The sequence below is a fragment of the Sinocyclocheilus rhinocerous genome, unplaced genomic scaffold (assembly GCF_001515625.1).
Source record: "Sinocyclocheilus rhinocerous isolate Xijiao unplaced genomic scaffold, SAMN03320098_v1.1 scaffold2338, whole genome shotgun sequence".
Classification (NCBI taxonomy): Eukaryota; Metazoa; Chordata; class Actinopteri; order Cypriniformes; family Cyprinidae; genus Sinocyclocheilus; species Sinocyclocheilus rhinocerous.
This window is the reverse complement of record NW_015644013.1, coordinates 438,760-451,646: the sequence shown is the minus strand read 5'-3', so window position 1 is coordinate 451,646 and position 12,887 is coordinate 438,760. Positions and strand designations below refer to the sequence as shown.

General features: G+C 35.1%; 2 protein-coding genes across 4 annotated transcripts in view; one reads left to right on the top strand and one right to left on the bottom strand.

Annotated features, from left to right (window-relative positions):
- The window catches only part of tmprss15 (transmembrane serine protease 15), an 18,388-nt gene extending 15,856 nt beyond the window's left edge, over window positions 1-2,532 (bottom strand). The window contains exons 1-4 of the mRNA XM_016575450.1: window positions 2,117-2,532; window positions 992-1,059; window positions 462-604; window positions 258-299 (exon numbers count right to left, since the gene is read on the bottom strand). Coding sequence (XP_016430936.1) covers window positions 258-299; window positions 462-604; window positions 992-1,059; window positions 2,117-2,446 — 583 coding nt within the window. The 5' untranslated portion in view covers window positions 2,447-2,532. The remainder of the gene's footprint in view (window positions 1-257; window positions 300-461; window positions 605-991; window positions 1,060-2,116) is intronic.
- A 5,368-nt stretch (window positions 2,533-7,900) lies between these two features.
- Window positions 7,901-12,887, top strand: part of lipia (lipase, member Ia) — an 11,326-nt gene continuing 6,339 nt past the window's right edge. For 2 of the 3 annotated variants that reach the window (XM_016575460.1, XM_016575459.1), the window contains exons 1-3: window positions 7,909-7,976; window positions 9,216-9,267; window positions 10,844-11,214. In XM_016575460.1, the coding sequence (XP_016430946.1) occupies window positions 7,974-7,976; window positions 9,216-9,267; window positions 10,844-11,214 (426 nt within the window). In that variant the 5' untranslated portion in view covers window positions 7,909-7,973. Of the gene's footprint in view, window positions 7,977-9,215; window positions 9,268-10,843; window positions 11,215-12,887 lie in introns of all 3 variants that reach the window. The other variant, XM_016575461.1, reaches the window with a different exon arrangement.

Here is a 12,887-nt window from a genome sequence, read left to right as displayed (position 1 = left end):
TTTTTTTTTTTTTTTTTTTATAATAATGAATTATTACTAATTGAATTATTTATTTATTTATTTTTAATTATTAAATTAATAATTAATTTAATAATTAAAAAAATATTTAGCTTTTTGATCCATAATATGACATCCATCCCACATTTATATCACAATGTCATTTTATAATCTAAATACAATCAAAACAACAAATAAAAAACGGAGACTTTGTCCCGGTCAGATCATGTCATGAGCAATAAAACAGAAAGCGCTCGCACCTGCTCCTGCTGTGGACGCTCTCTGGGTTGTAGCTGGTTTATCTGAGGGTAGAAATTAGAAATTGCATAAAATCAGCTATAAAAACCCCTCCAAACTAAGAGTTGCATAAATTAAATGAACTCCTTAAATCAATTACGTCTATACAGTCCCACGGAGATCTTTATCGATGTGAAACTGTAGATATGTCTTGAAGACATGATTACCTGTGACCTGCACACTGTGGGTGTCGATCACGAGTCCATCATGTGAAGCCTGCTGTAAACCATCCACTAACTGCTCCTGAGCCGTCTGTGAGTCCAGAACGCCTCGGAAGACCAGCTCGAAAAACACCAGCACGCTGCCTTCACTGAGAGCAGACACACGATCAGCACTCAAACAATCACGCATTCACCTGAAGAGCACAAGACCTTTTAGAGAACTTGTCTTTCATTAGGTTTCTGATCTGAACTTGAATTTTAAGCATAAACCTTACTATTTGTTTTTGTTATATTTATGCATTAAACTACACAAACAAACAAACAATAAATAAATAAATACTTATTTATCTCATTTTAAACATATCTCAAATAGAAATTCTCATTAAGAAAATGTTTTTATTTTTTGTTTTTTTTTGCACTGAAGTATTTCACAAACTCACAGCTGTTGGTTATTACATCTCCTAAATACATGGACAAAATATTAAAAATGCTGAACTGTGTTTTTAGCTAAGGTGCTTTAATATATAAAGTCTGACCTGAACTCGTTGACCTTGCAGCTTCTGAACTGCTCTTTAAGCGAAGTACGACTGTAAGCGTCACTGATCTGCAGAGAAAACTGATTTATTATCACACTGAAATACTGATCAATAACTTACAGAATGAAAAGATATGCATTACAATCATTACTAGGATTTCATCTCATGAAAATGTGTTTAAAAAGTCTAAAATTATCATTTGCATCATTAAGCTTATCGTTAATGTGCCATTAACATTTTTCTATTTGAACATTATTTTCATGACAATTAAGCAACTTAATTTTCTAAATGATCATTATGCATATACGTACATAATATTATAATATAAATATAAAATAACATACTCGTTGACCTTGCAGCTTCTGAACTGCTCTTTAAGCGAAGTACGACTGTAAGCGTCACTGATCTGCAGAGAAAACTGATTTATTATCACACTGAAATACTGATCAATAACTTACAGAATGAAAAGATATGCATTACAATCATTACTAGGATTTCATCTCATGAAAATGTGTTTAAAAAGTCTAAAATTATCATTTGCATCATTAAGCTTATCGTTAATGTGCCATTAACATTTTTCTATTTGAACATTATTTTCATGACAATTAAGCAACTTAATTTTCTAAATGATCATTATGCATATACATACATAATATTATAATATAAATATAAAATAACATATTGTTTTTATAATAATATAATAAATTATAAATATAAATTTATTATGTTCTCGTTGACATTATAAAGCAATGTCTACAGTATTACTGTAAAACAATTATTGTAATTTTTTTTCTCTTATACGCTGTACAGTATTAAGCCCCGTGAAGCCGTGGTTTACAGCACTTAGCTGTTATAAATTCACTGTAAACCACGGCTTCTTGGGGCTTATTGCTTTATTTTAGTTGTCATGCAATTAATGTCACAATGCAAAATGTCTTTTGGTTCAAAAATGTATATAAAACATGTTTTGGCATGCTTCATGATTCATCGGATCCACCCAAAAATGAAGATCCTGTCATCATTGACTCATCCTCACGTCATCAGACTTTCACTGTCTGCTCTTCTGAATAAAGTCCGTCATATGACAGGATCTTGACTTTGGGTGACTTCTTCTTTAAGCTGTACCTTCTGCTCGCTGTCGTACGCCAGAGCTTTGAACCGGTCGCTGTGTTTGTCCAGCAGCTCCTCCGTGAAGACGCTTCCGTTGGAGATGACGAGGATCCCTCTGAACTCTGAGCCGCTCTGCTCTCCTCCAGCATCTGAAACATCACACACATCACTGCAGAACACCTGCAGCCTCCAGCAGAGCTCATCAGAGAGGGACAGTGTCGTACCTGTGCTGTCTAGAGCGAGCCAGGTGACGGCGCTGAGTCCCACACAAACCACGAACAGCAGAAGCAGCAGCGCAGAGAGCAGCAGCTCCGCAGACGACAGACCACACGCTCTTCTGGACATCACACTCGCAGCACTCGAACCTGCTAACTCACCGCTTCTAACACACGTCTGTCCTTCTTATACAGCCTAGCAATAAACCTTTATTGAACAGTGACTATTATTGTTGATTAGAACCATGTGCCGCTTTATCAGCATTTCCAGAAAGCATTAATAAAAGGCGTAACGCAAGAGGAAGCAAAAATATAATGTTCAAACGCTTGGGCTTTAACTATCATTTCTAATCCAAATAGATATCCAAATATATTCTAGAATGAAGAATCACCATGTGCTGAGAAAACTAACCCATCCTCTCACCTTAACCTCCAGGAAAAACTTCTTGAGACAGCTTTAGGGGAACTTTTTTTTTTATTTTATTACAATTTTAATTGAAAAATTTTTTAATTATTAAAAAATACAGTAAAATAGGTTTATATATATATATATATATACACACTTTAAAAAAATGGCTGTGAATTTAACGGTAAAAAACTGTAAAATAAAAAGACAGTATAATTTACAGTAAAGAACCGTAAATTGACATTCCCAGAATTCCGTGTTACAGTTCAAATTTGATGTTTTTTTGTTGAAATAACTATGTTATTACAAAGGTACAAAACAGATTTCAGTACTTCAATAGGTTGGTATATTAACATTATATCAGTTAATGAAATTACGGTATTTAACTGTAAATTTAGGTTAAAACCGTAATACCTAAAATGTAGCTACCATATTTTTTACGGTAAAATTCTGGCAACCACAGCTGCCGGTTTTTTACCGTAAATTTTACGGATTTTTTTTACAGTGTATATACACACACTGTATATGTGTGTATGTATATGTACGGTATATATATTTTTTTATATATATATATTTTTTTTTTATGTTCACTCCTGTTCAAAAGTTTGGGTCTGTAATATTATTTAATGTTTCTGAAAAAAGCCTCTCCTGCTCATCAAGGCTGCATTTATTTGTTTGAAAATACAGTAAAAACTGTGAAATATTATTTCACTTTAGAATAACTCTTTTCTGTGTGAGTATGTGTTAAACTGTAATTTATTTCTGTGATGTGCAGCTGTATTTTCAGCATCATTACTCCAGTCTTCAGCGTCACATGATCTTCAGAAATCATTCTAATATGCTGATTTGATGCTCAAGAAACATTTCTGATTATTATCAATGTTGAAAACAGTTGTGCTGCACAATATTGTATTTTTCAGGATTCACAGATGAATAGAAAGCTCAGCATTTATTTGAAATAGAAATCTTTTGTAACACTAAAACATGTTTTTTGACACCAGCACCAACTGAAATTCTCTTGTATTTGAAGACATTTATTAAGTGTAAAGTCTGAAGGTAACGTTATTGCATCTTATCATGTTAGTTATAATTCAAGAGAGGGAGAGGCTTTGGCTGAAGGCTAGTTCAGGTAATAAGAGTCAACGCTTGATGTTAAAAACAGCTGTAAATTACCATCCAGCATAAATGTGACATTTTGTGTGACGTTAAGCTTTTATCCTCCTATAAAAATGTCAGTGTAGATGACAGAGGCACCAATCAATCATCTTTCTAATCACCTGAACTGAGACGCAAAGCCTTGCTGAATGTGAACTCAAGATGAAGTTGCAAAAAAAAAAATTCAGATCATCAGATTTGCGCGTCAGTATTAAATAATATATACAGTATATATATTTTTTTTTTTATTATTATTATTATGTTATGTTGTGTTATTTTTTTCTCGTATGTTACCATGTCATATGGGAAATAATGGCATATATAAAATTAAAATATTGAACTGATAAAATTATGAACACACCACATAACATTTCAAAATGCTAAATATGACTCTCTATTATAAAAAGAATACCGTTCAAAGGGTTGGGGTCAGTAAGAAGAAGTCTCTTCTGCTCACAAAGGCTGCATTTATTTGATGCAAAATACTGTAAAAACAGGGAAATATTATTGTAATTTAAAACAGCAGTTTTCTGTGTGAATATCTGTTAAACTGTAATTTATTTCTGTGATCAAAGCTGTATTTTCAGCATCATTACTCCAGTCTTCAGCGTCACATGATCTTCAGAAATCAGTATAATATGCTGATCTGCTGCTCAAGAAACATTTTTGATTATTATCAATGTTGAACACAGTTGTGCTGCACAATATTAGGGTAAAAAAAGCATTATTTTGCACCAATTTAAACTTTATTGTCTGTTCTTCACTGTATTTTTGCTCAGTTTAATGAGACTGGTTAAAATTATTAATTCCTTTCAAAACCAAATCTTTCTGAGCCCAAACTTCTGAAGAGCAGAGCGTGTATAAATATAAACTGAATCTGTCCTGCAGGGAGTGTTAGGAATAAAACCCTCAGGAGAAAGTGGTTTGAAACAATCCATATAAATCCCAAATCATGCTATCTGTTCTAAATAGTATGCAATATTATAATTAGTGTGTGCTAATAATTATATTATTCATGAAGTGTTCATCTGTTCACGCTTTTCGAGCAAAATATTACCCACAAAGCAACAGAAGAGGAGAGTTTTGAGATGGCTGAATTTAAAGTAATGATTTGAGGTACTCTGGTGAAGCAAGAGCCCAGTTTTGACCTCTGAATATGGGCTTACTATCATAAACAGAAGCATTGGAGTGTTTCTGTAATGTGACACACCTGTCTGCTATCAGTCCCGTCCCCGTGTGGTACGCAAACGCCTCATTTCTATGATAACGTCCATCTAAAAACAGCACAGCACAAGCACAAGAGCCAGATTGAGAAGCACGACTGCGCAGGGAACAGCTTCAGCGTTATTATAATAAACACATCCATACTGTCCCTCTCTGAATATACGCACCTCGTCGACTGGACCTGCCTGCTGTACAGGAATCAGATATGAAAATATGGGTTTGGAGAGAGGAATAAGCACATTTCCCATTTAAACAGACAAAAAATTACATTTATAATTAGATAGGTACATAACATATTTTAAATATAAACATTAACACATTACAATTGAAACTACATATAAAAAAACAAATAAACATTACATAAAAAATATTAAAAACAATATATAAGTATATACGTAAATATGTAACCATATATATATATATATATATAATACCATTATAATTTAAAGAAGAAACCAATCCGATGTATATTTGACGTTTGAAGGCTTAATACGATAGAAAAGCACTAAAGGTTTTTCAGTTCGAGTGTTTTCAGCTTGTTTATTTTCATTTTAAAGAAATACGGCATGCAGTTGCATCAAACAATGGTATAAACATCATTCAATGTAAATTGTGATAATCGTAATTAATAATCGCAATTACAATTTCAAGGGAATAATCGACAATTATGATTTTTGTCATAATCGTGCAGCCCTAATTTAAATAAATACAAACAACAAACAAAAATATTTAGATCAATCTGTTACTTAAAAACCCAAAAGGCTTGTCTAGTTCAATGATTCGAATATTATTAGTTATTTGATGTGATGCTCTAAACGCCAGTAAACGTACCAAAGAAATATGGGCTGCAAAAACAAGATTTATCAAAAGGGAAAAGAGAATTATTGCTAATGCATATCAATAATCACTGCAAGACACACACTGAACAGGTGAATGAAGATGATGATGATGATGAAGATGAAGATGATGCGCTCACCTGCAGAATCTCCTCCGTCACACAGCTGTGGATGTTTCCCATGAGGATCGTCTTGTCTTGATCTCTGTCTCTATCACTCATTCTGATGTTAAAGGCGTGAAATGAAAGAACTCTGATATGTTGCCGGTTGCTGGTCGCTTGTTAAGCGCTCTCTCTTTTCTAAAGTCGCTTGGGTTTGTCGTGAGGAGTAAGTGAATTACCGCAGTCAGGCGCCAGAGGGCGACACCGCGCCGAAAAACATTTAGACAGAGCAAAACATCACGTTTTAAAGGGCCATTGTTATTTATTCTAAAGAAAGAGAAGCACACTTTTCACTCGGATAATCACCTGTGTGGAGTGACGTCATCCGCTAAAAATCACCTTGACAACAACTGATTAAAAGTGAAAGAAAAAAAATAGTGATAATAATAACACCCCACTTAACATATAATTTTTTTTTATTTAAATTCCAAAAACAGATATATGCTGAGATATATATATGAGGCAGTGTCTCCTCATAACATCAAACTGCTAAATGAGAAAAACATTAGTAGTGCAAAAATATAACAACGCTAATATTACAACATATAACTCGTTTTTCTAAAGAAACAACAGCAACACCAGCAGGCAAACAGGTCTGTCTTGCCTCCCCTGAGCCCACTGAGTTTTAACAGAACCCCCCCCCAATAGCGTCCCATGAGTTTGCTGGGGGGTTAGAATTGTATTTTATTTTTTTATTGTATTAAAATTATTTCAATTTGTATTTACAAAATGTGTAAATATGAGAAATCTGTCAAGAACTTGCTGTTGAATTTTGTAATTTGGGGGGTTGGATGGGGGGAGTCACATGAGGAAGCAATGCCTCCATCACGACATGATTGGATATGACTGGTTATGTTCGTCTGTGATTGGCTCATGCGATAAATCCCGCCTCTTGTGTTGATGCGCATTCGCGAATCAGTCTGAATGAACAATATAATGGCGTTGATGGGAAGACAGTAAACAGCTCACACACTTAGATTTAGCCACCATGTTACGTCAAAATAAGACTTGAAACGGCCTGAAAACATGATCTGTGGGAGTTTTTAGTGAGTAATCATCTTGGTGAAATTTAAAGTAAATCTCTGTGACCAATATTTACCGAGCTTTGATGACTGATGATCCGAAAAATTAAAAAGTAGTTAAAAGTTAACTATTAAAAAGTATAGCTGAACATTTAAATTGTTACGGCATTGAGTTATTATTTTGGAATAGATATAAATAATTATGAGGCGTTCTGCTAGTGCAACATGTTCATAGTTTGTGATGAACTACTCCTGTTGTGGCTCTGATAAATCTCCAGTGTGAACTTAAATATTGACAACAACTTTGCCAAAAATGATAAACATGTAACTTGAAATTAAATTTAAATTACAATAAAAAGTCAGCAGGCGTCCCGAGTTCGAATCCCGACTCCAGCCCCTCATCTCTCTCCCACTTCACTTCCGGTCAGCTCTGATCTGTGCTCTCTCATAAAAAGGCCTTTTTTTAATTTTAATGTTATTTTGAAAATTAAACGCAGAATACAAAAATGGTATAAATGTATCCAGTGCAGAGACTGTAAAATTGGGGTAATATGATCATATTTTCTTGACCTGGTAAGGACTCTAGCCGCTGGTCATGCATGCAATACATCTGTGCCACCGCAGTCCCCTACTGTGACTAGTTTGGAGCTTCTTGTCTGGTCACAGGTAGAGCAGAGGGATTTGAGGAATGTGACACCTGTAGGCGGATGTTGTGGGAGGAGCTGTGGACAGGAAGGAGGAGCTGTCTAAGTGTGTCGCCTTACTATTTCCTGGAGTCTTCAGATGAATTGTCAGCGACGCTGACAGTATAACGCCTCACTGTCAGACAGAAACATCTCCTCACTCGTCTGACATGGTAAGACGTCTCTCATGTATACTGTGCCTTGTAGCAAATAGTTGTAATATGTGCTCTTTGTCTGAGTATGTGTTTATGTCTATTGGTCTTAAGAGTACATGGCTGGCTGTGTGTGTTTGTGTGATTGTTCACATGAGTGGTCAGTCAGGTTCACTGCATGCTGTTTCATGTTTGAACTGAGGATGTGGTTGATGTAAATGTTCGTGGGATTTCTTCTGCTTGTTTAGAATGAAAGCACATTCTTACTCCCTCCCCGTGACAGCAGCTTCAAACCAGTTTGTCTTCTTTTCAGCTTCAGCCTAATCAAATGCAGAGTCCCTAAAATGTCCCATTACACAACCGCACAATGACTCTCCAAACACACACAGTTACTGTTCAGTATGCGCAATTTCTATTGAATTCTGTGGGTTTAATCCTGAGCTAATAATATTTAGTCTGTTTTGTATCCCTTAAACCTGGTCCTCACACAAACCTTGCATTGTTTTACATTTTAATGAAAACATTATTTATCAATATTTATAGTAAACTTTATTTGTATTTAGTAAGCTGTTTTCGTCATAGGAAATGTTTTTAGTTGTACTACATTTGGTCCCCAAAATGCAAAATGTAAGCAAAACCTAAGACATACACGTCAGGGTAATGATTGGTAACTAAAACTAAAACTGAAACCACCAAAATAAATGTATAAGCAAGCAAATGAATAAATACTTTTTTTTTAATCAGCAAAGCAACATTTCTCATTTCTATTTAGTTTAAGTACAAAATAAACTAATGAAATAAAAAATAAACAAACAAAATAAAATTTATGAAAATGATACAGACGTATTTAAAAACAAACAATAAACTAAACACAAGAAAATGACTAAAAAAAGAGCTCAAAAACTTTAATTCAAAATATTAACAAAAACAATAATTGTATATCAATGATACCAAAACAGCACACACCCAATTGTACAGTAATGAGTTTCATGGAAACTGTGTGTGTGTGTGTGTGTGTGTTTGTCAGCAGGAGTCTTTGGTCTTGTGGTCTCATCAAAATACTTAAACTCAAATGGATTTTCCAAAAACTGCTAAATAGTTTTATTGAATAAGAAAGCAAAAGCGTTTTTTAACTGCTGCTCTATAAAACCATACAGCATGTAAAGTGAGAGAAAAGGCTGCTAGATGAGAAGTGTGTGAGATCCGCTGTAGACTGCAGCACACTTTCTGAGGTTCCTCTCTCTCTCTCTCTCTCTGCAGGTCTGTTGGCTCGTGTTTGTGACGCTGATGCTGATGTTTGACACTCACAGAGGTAATGATGATCCAAATCCACATCAACTGCCTTTCATGTCACTTTTCTGCCTTTGTAACAAACTGTTTAGTTTAGTTAACGAGTTAAAAGAAACCACCTGACATTCTTCCAAATGCTTACAATTCATTGTGGTTAACCATCGCGGCCTGAAACACCATGAGACAGTCAGCTGTGAGAAAACTAGAGTTTCTGTATTACTCACGGTGGATGCTGTCTCATTTATGCTGGGTGTTACTGTAGAATTTCTCTTGAAATGTTAGCATAACCCCCACAGATGTAGCATTAGTCCCACTTTTCCTGTAAACACCAAAACACACACACACACCTTATTTTCATCCAGTGTAGATGTAAATAGAATGTATGTTAGGTGCTTTCCAGTGTTGGGGAAAGTTACTTTTAAAAGTAATGCATTATTTGCGTTACTCCCTAAAAAAGTAACTAATTATGTTACTTAGTTACTTTTTTTTATTGAAAGTAATGCGTTACGTTACTTTGGTGTTACTTTTTCTCATCTGGACTGGGCTTTCTTGTTTGCTTTTAATATAAAAATGTCTATTTTTGGCAAATGTAAAAGCCCCTTAACACCAAAAGTGAAAGGAATAAGCCTCAGGCTGAAGGAAAAGTACATTCAGGTCTGTACAGTAGAGAGCGCAGCTCAAACCATTCTGGATTGCATGAAGAATATGATGCAGGAGAAGAAAAGGTCAACACTCTTCAGCATTTAAAATTTTTTTAATGTTTATCTGAACTCGTTTTTGCTTATTAGTATGGTTGAATTGCAGCAAAAACCTTGCTTAATAAAATTTAATTTTATCAATCACTGTACACAGATATCTTTCCTCGTCCACAAGGTCAGTGTCCCTTCCACGAATGACAGTAGAGACAGAAATAGCAGACTTTCCAAAGTCTATAATCATGTCTTTGGTCTTAGCTATATTTAAGTTGCACACCGAGAAACAAAATCCTCCACCACAGCTCCATGAGACGGCTTTTTTTACTTTTATTCTTTTAAAAGCCCTAGTAGCCACTGTAAGAGCATCAATATTAAACGCTGCATTACTTTGAATCGTATTTAACGTTATCGTGAATGTTGCGTGCACTGCAAAAACAAAAACTGTGTAACTAGCACTTCTTTCTTTAATTCTTTAAAAAAAAAACTTGTCCCTTTTAGACTTGCACTCTATTCGTTTACTAACTGCTTGTTTTCTTTAACAAAAAAAACTAACACTAGCTTCTCTATTCTTTTTGTATTCTATCTATTTGTTTTCTTTTTATTTATTATACAATTAACAAAAAGCAAAAAAGGCCTCTAACACTAGCTTGCTCTATTCTATCTGTTTTCTTTTTATTTATTATATAATTTTAAAAAACCTTGCTCCGTGTACTGCATGAGGCTAACTGACACTTGTTATAGCACTTGCATATCATTGCTCTTTTGTTAGTTTTGATTGCTTCTATTGTCCTCATTTGTAAGTGGCTTTGGATAAAAGCGTCTGCTAAATGACTGAATGTGAATCAAGCTGTGAGGGATGTGTGCAGCCAGCAGTGAAGAGCTGTGTTTGTGTTCTCCCTGCAGCTCAGGAGTGTGAGGAGATGACGGACCTGGATCTGAAGCACTCTCTGTCTGGGACGTCTCTGACCGTGAGGCTCCTGCTCTACACTCGGGTCAATGCGTCCTGCGCTCAGCTGCTGTCCCATCGAGAGCCCTTCAGAAACCCTCGCTTCAACCTCAGCTCCCCGAGCACCTTCCTCATCCACGGCTACCGGCCCACCGGCTCGCCTCCCGTCTGGCTCACTCAGTTCGTGCAGCTCCTCCTGCAGCGCCGCGACATGAACGTGATCGTGGTGGACTGGAACCGTGGGGCCACCAACATAAACTACTGGAAAGTGGTGGATAACACACGCAAGGTGGCCGCGAACCTCACCGACCTCATCCAGAAGATGAAGGTAAGAGGAAAACTCCCCACCTTCATCTCAACAGCAGAGAGCAGCTTTTGTAGAATATTATAATCAATATAGGCTAATACATACAGTAGAACATTCTACTATTATTAATCCGACTGTGTAACCGTCAGTGAGCAGAGCGAACTATTTAAAGCTTGAAAAACACTCATATATTGAAGGAATCTGTTCAGGAGCTAGAAATACATACATGACAGTTATTGATCATCCTTCAAGAACTCACATATGTGTCCCTGCAGCACAAAAGCAGTGTTAAGTCGCTGGGGTATATTTGTAGCAATAGCCAACAATACATTGTATGGGTCAAAATTATTGATTTTTCTTTTATGCCAAAAATCATTAGGATATTAAGTAAAGATCATGTTCCATGAAGATATTTGGTAAATGTCCTACCGTAAATATATCAAAACTTAATTTTTGGTTAGTAATATGCATTGCTAAGAAATATTAACAAACCATACATCAATGGAAAGATTATTTATTCAGCTTTCAGATGATGTATAAATCTCAATTTCAAAAAATTGACCCTTATGACCCTCCAGGGTCACAGATGGTAAAAGATACCAGTCCAAAAATACAATGGTGCATATATGGAATACAGCGAACAGCTTCAGGCGTATATATTACTGTATATAAGAGTGTTAAACCAATATTCTGGAGTGGTGTTCGAACATTACTCGGCCTTCTGTTAACTTGTTAATAAACGTCTATCTGGCTTCAAAACCTCTTCAGAGCAATTTATTTGGATCAAGAAAAATTCTGCAACACTTTACAATGAACAATGTCATTTTTCGGCTCAAATCAGTTCAGTATTAATTAGTGGGTCAGCCTAAATTGATGGTTTGGTGCTCAACAATGATTGTGGTGTTTGTAATTGAAATTGTAAGTAGATGCTGTCAGGAATTTGTAATTATTTATTTATTTTTGGCGGGGACATTCATTATTTACACCGATTGTCTACAGAATATTTTTTCACTGCAAAATGTTAGCATTACAGAAGCCACAATGATCATTTCTAATTCATAATACTAATACTAATTAAATGTTCCTTCACTGTTGGATGAATGTTGGACGCCCCATGAAATCAAAATTAATTTGTAGATTTTAGAAGTCTAGAAGTAAATGCAAAATGTACATTTAACAGCTATTCACTTTTAAAGTTGCAATGAAACGGATGTATCAATAGGGCTTTTCTTCATTTTGCGAATTGCATCCAAGTGTAATGGATTATTGAAAAATATATATTTTTTTAATATTCTGTTCATCTGTCGTTGACTGTCGAGAGGTCTGTGCATTTCATTCAAAAATAAATGCAAGCTTGCAGTCAGTATGGAGTGGTTTTTTTGGACTAAACAATTGTCCTGCGCATCAGCGGAGAGAAGTCAAGTTTGTAAAAAATACATAGGGTGAATATTCATTTCATGCCAATTTTTTTAAATGTACATATATTATACAGTTGAAGTCAAAAGTTTACATAAACCTTTCAGAATCTGCAAAATGTTAATTATTTTACCAAAGTAAGAGGGATCATACAAAATGCATGTTATTGTTTATTTAGTACTGACCTGAATAAGATATTTCACATGAAAGATGTTTACATATAGTCCACAAGAGAAAATAATAGTTGAATTTATAAAAATGACCCCGTTCAAAAGTTT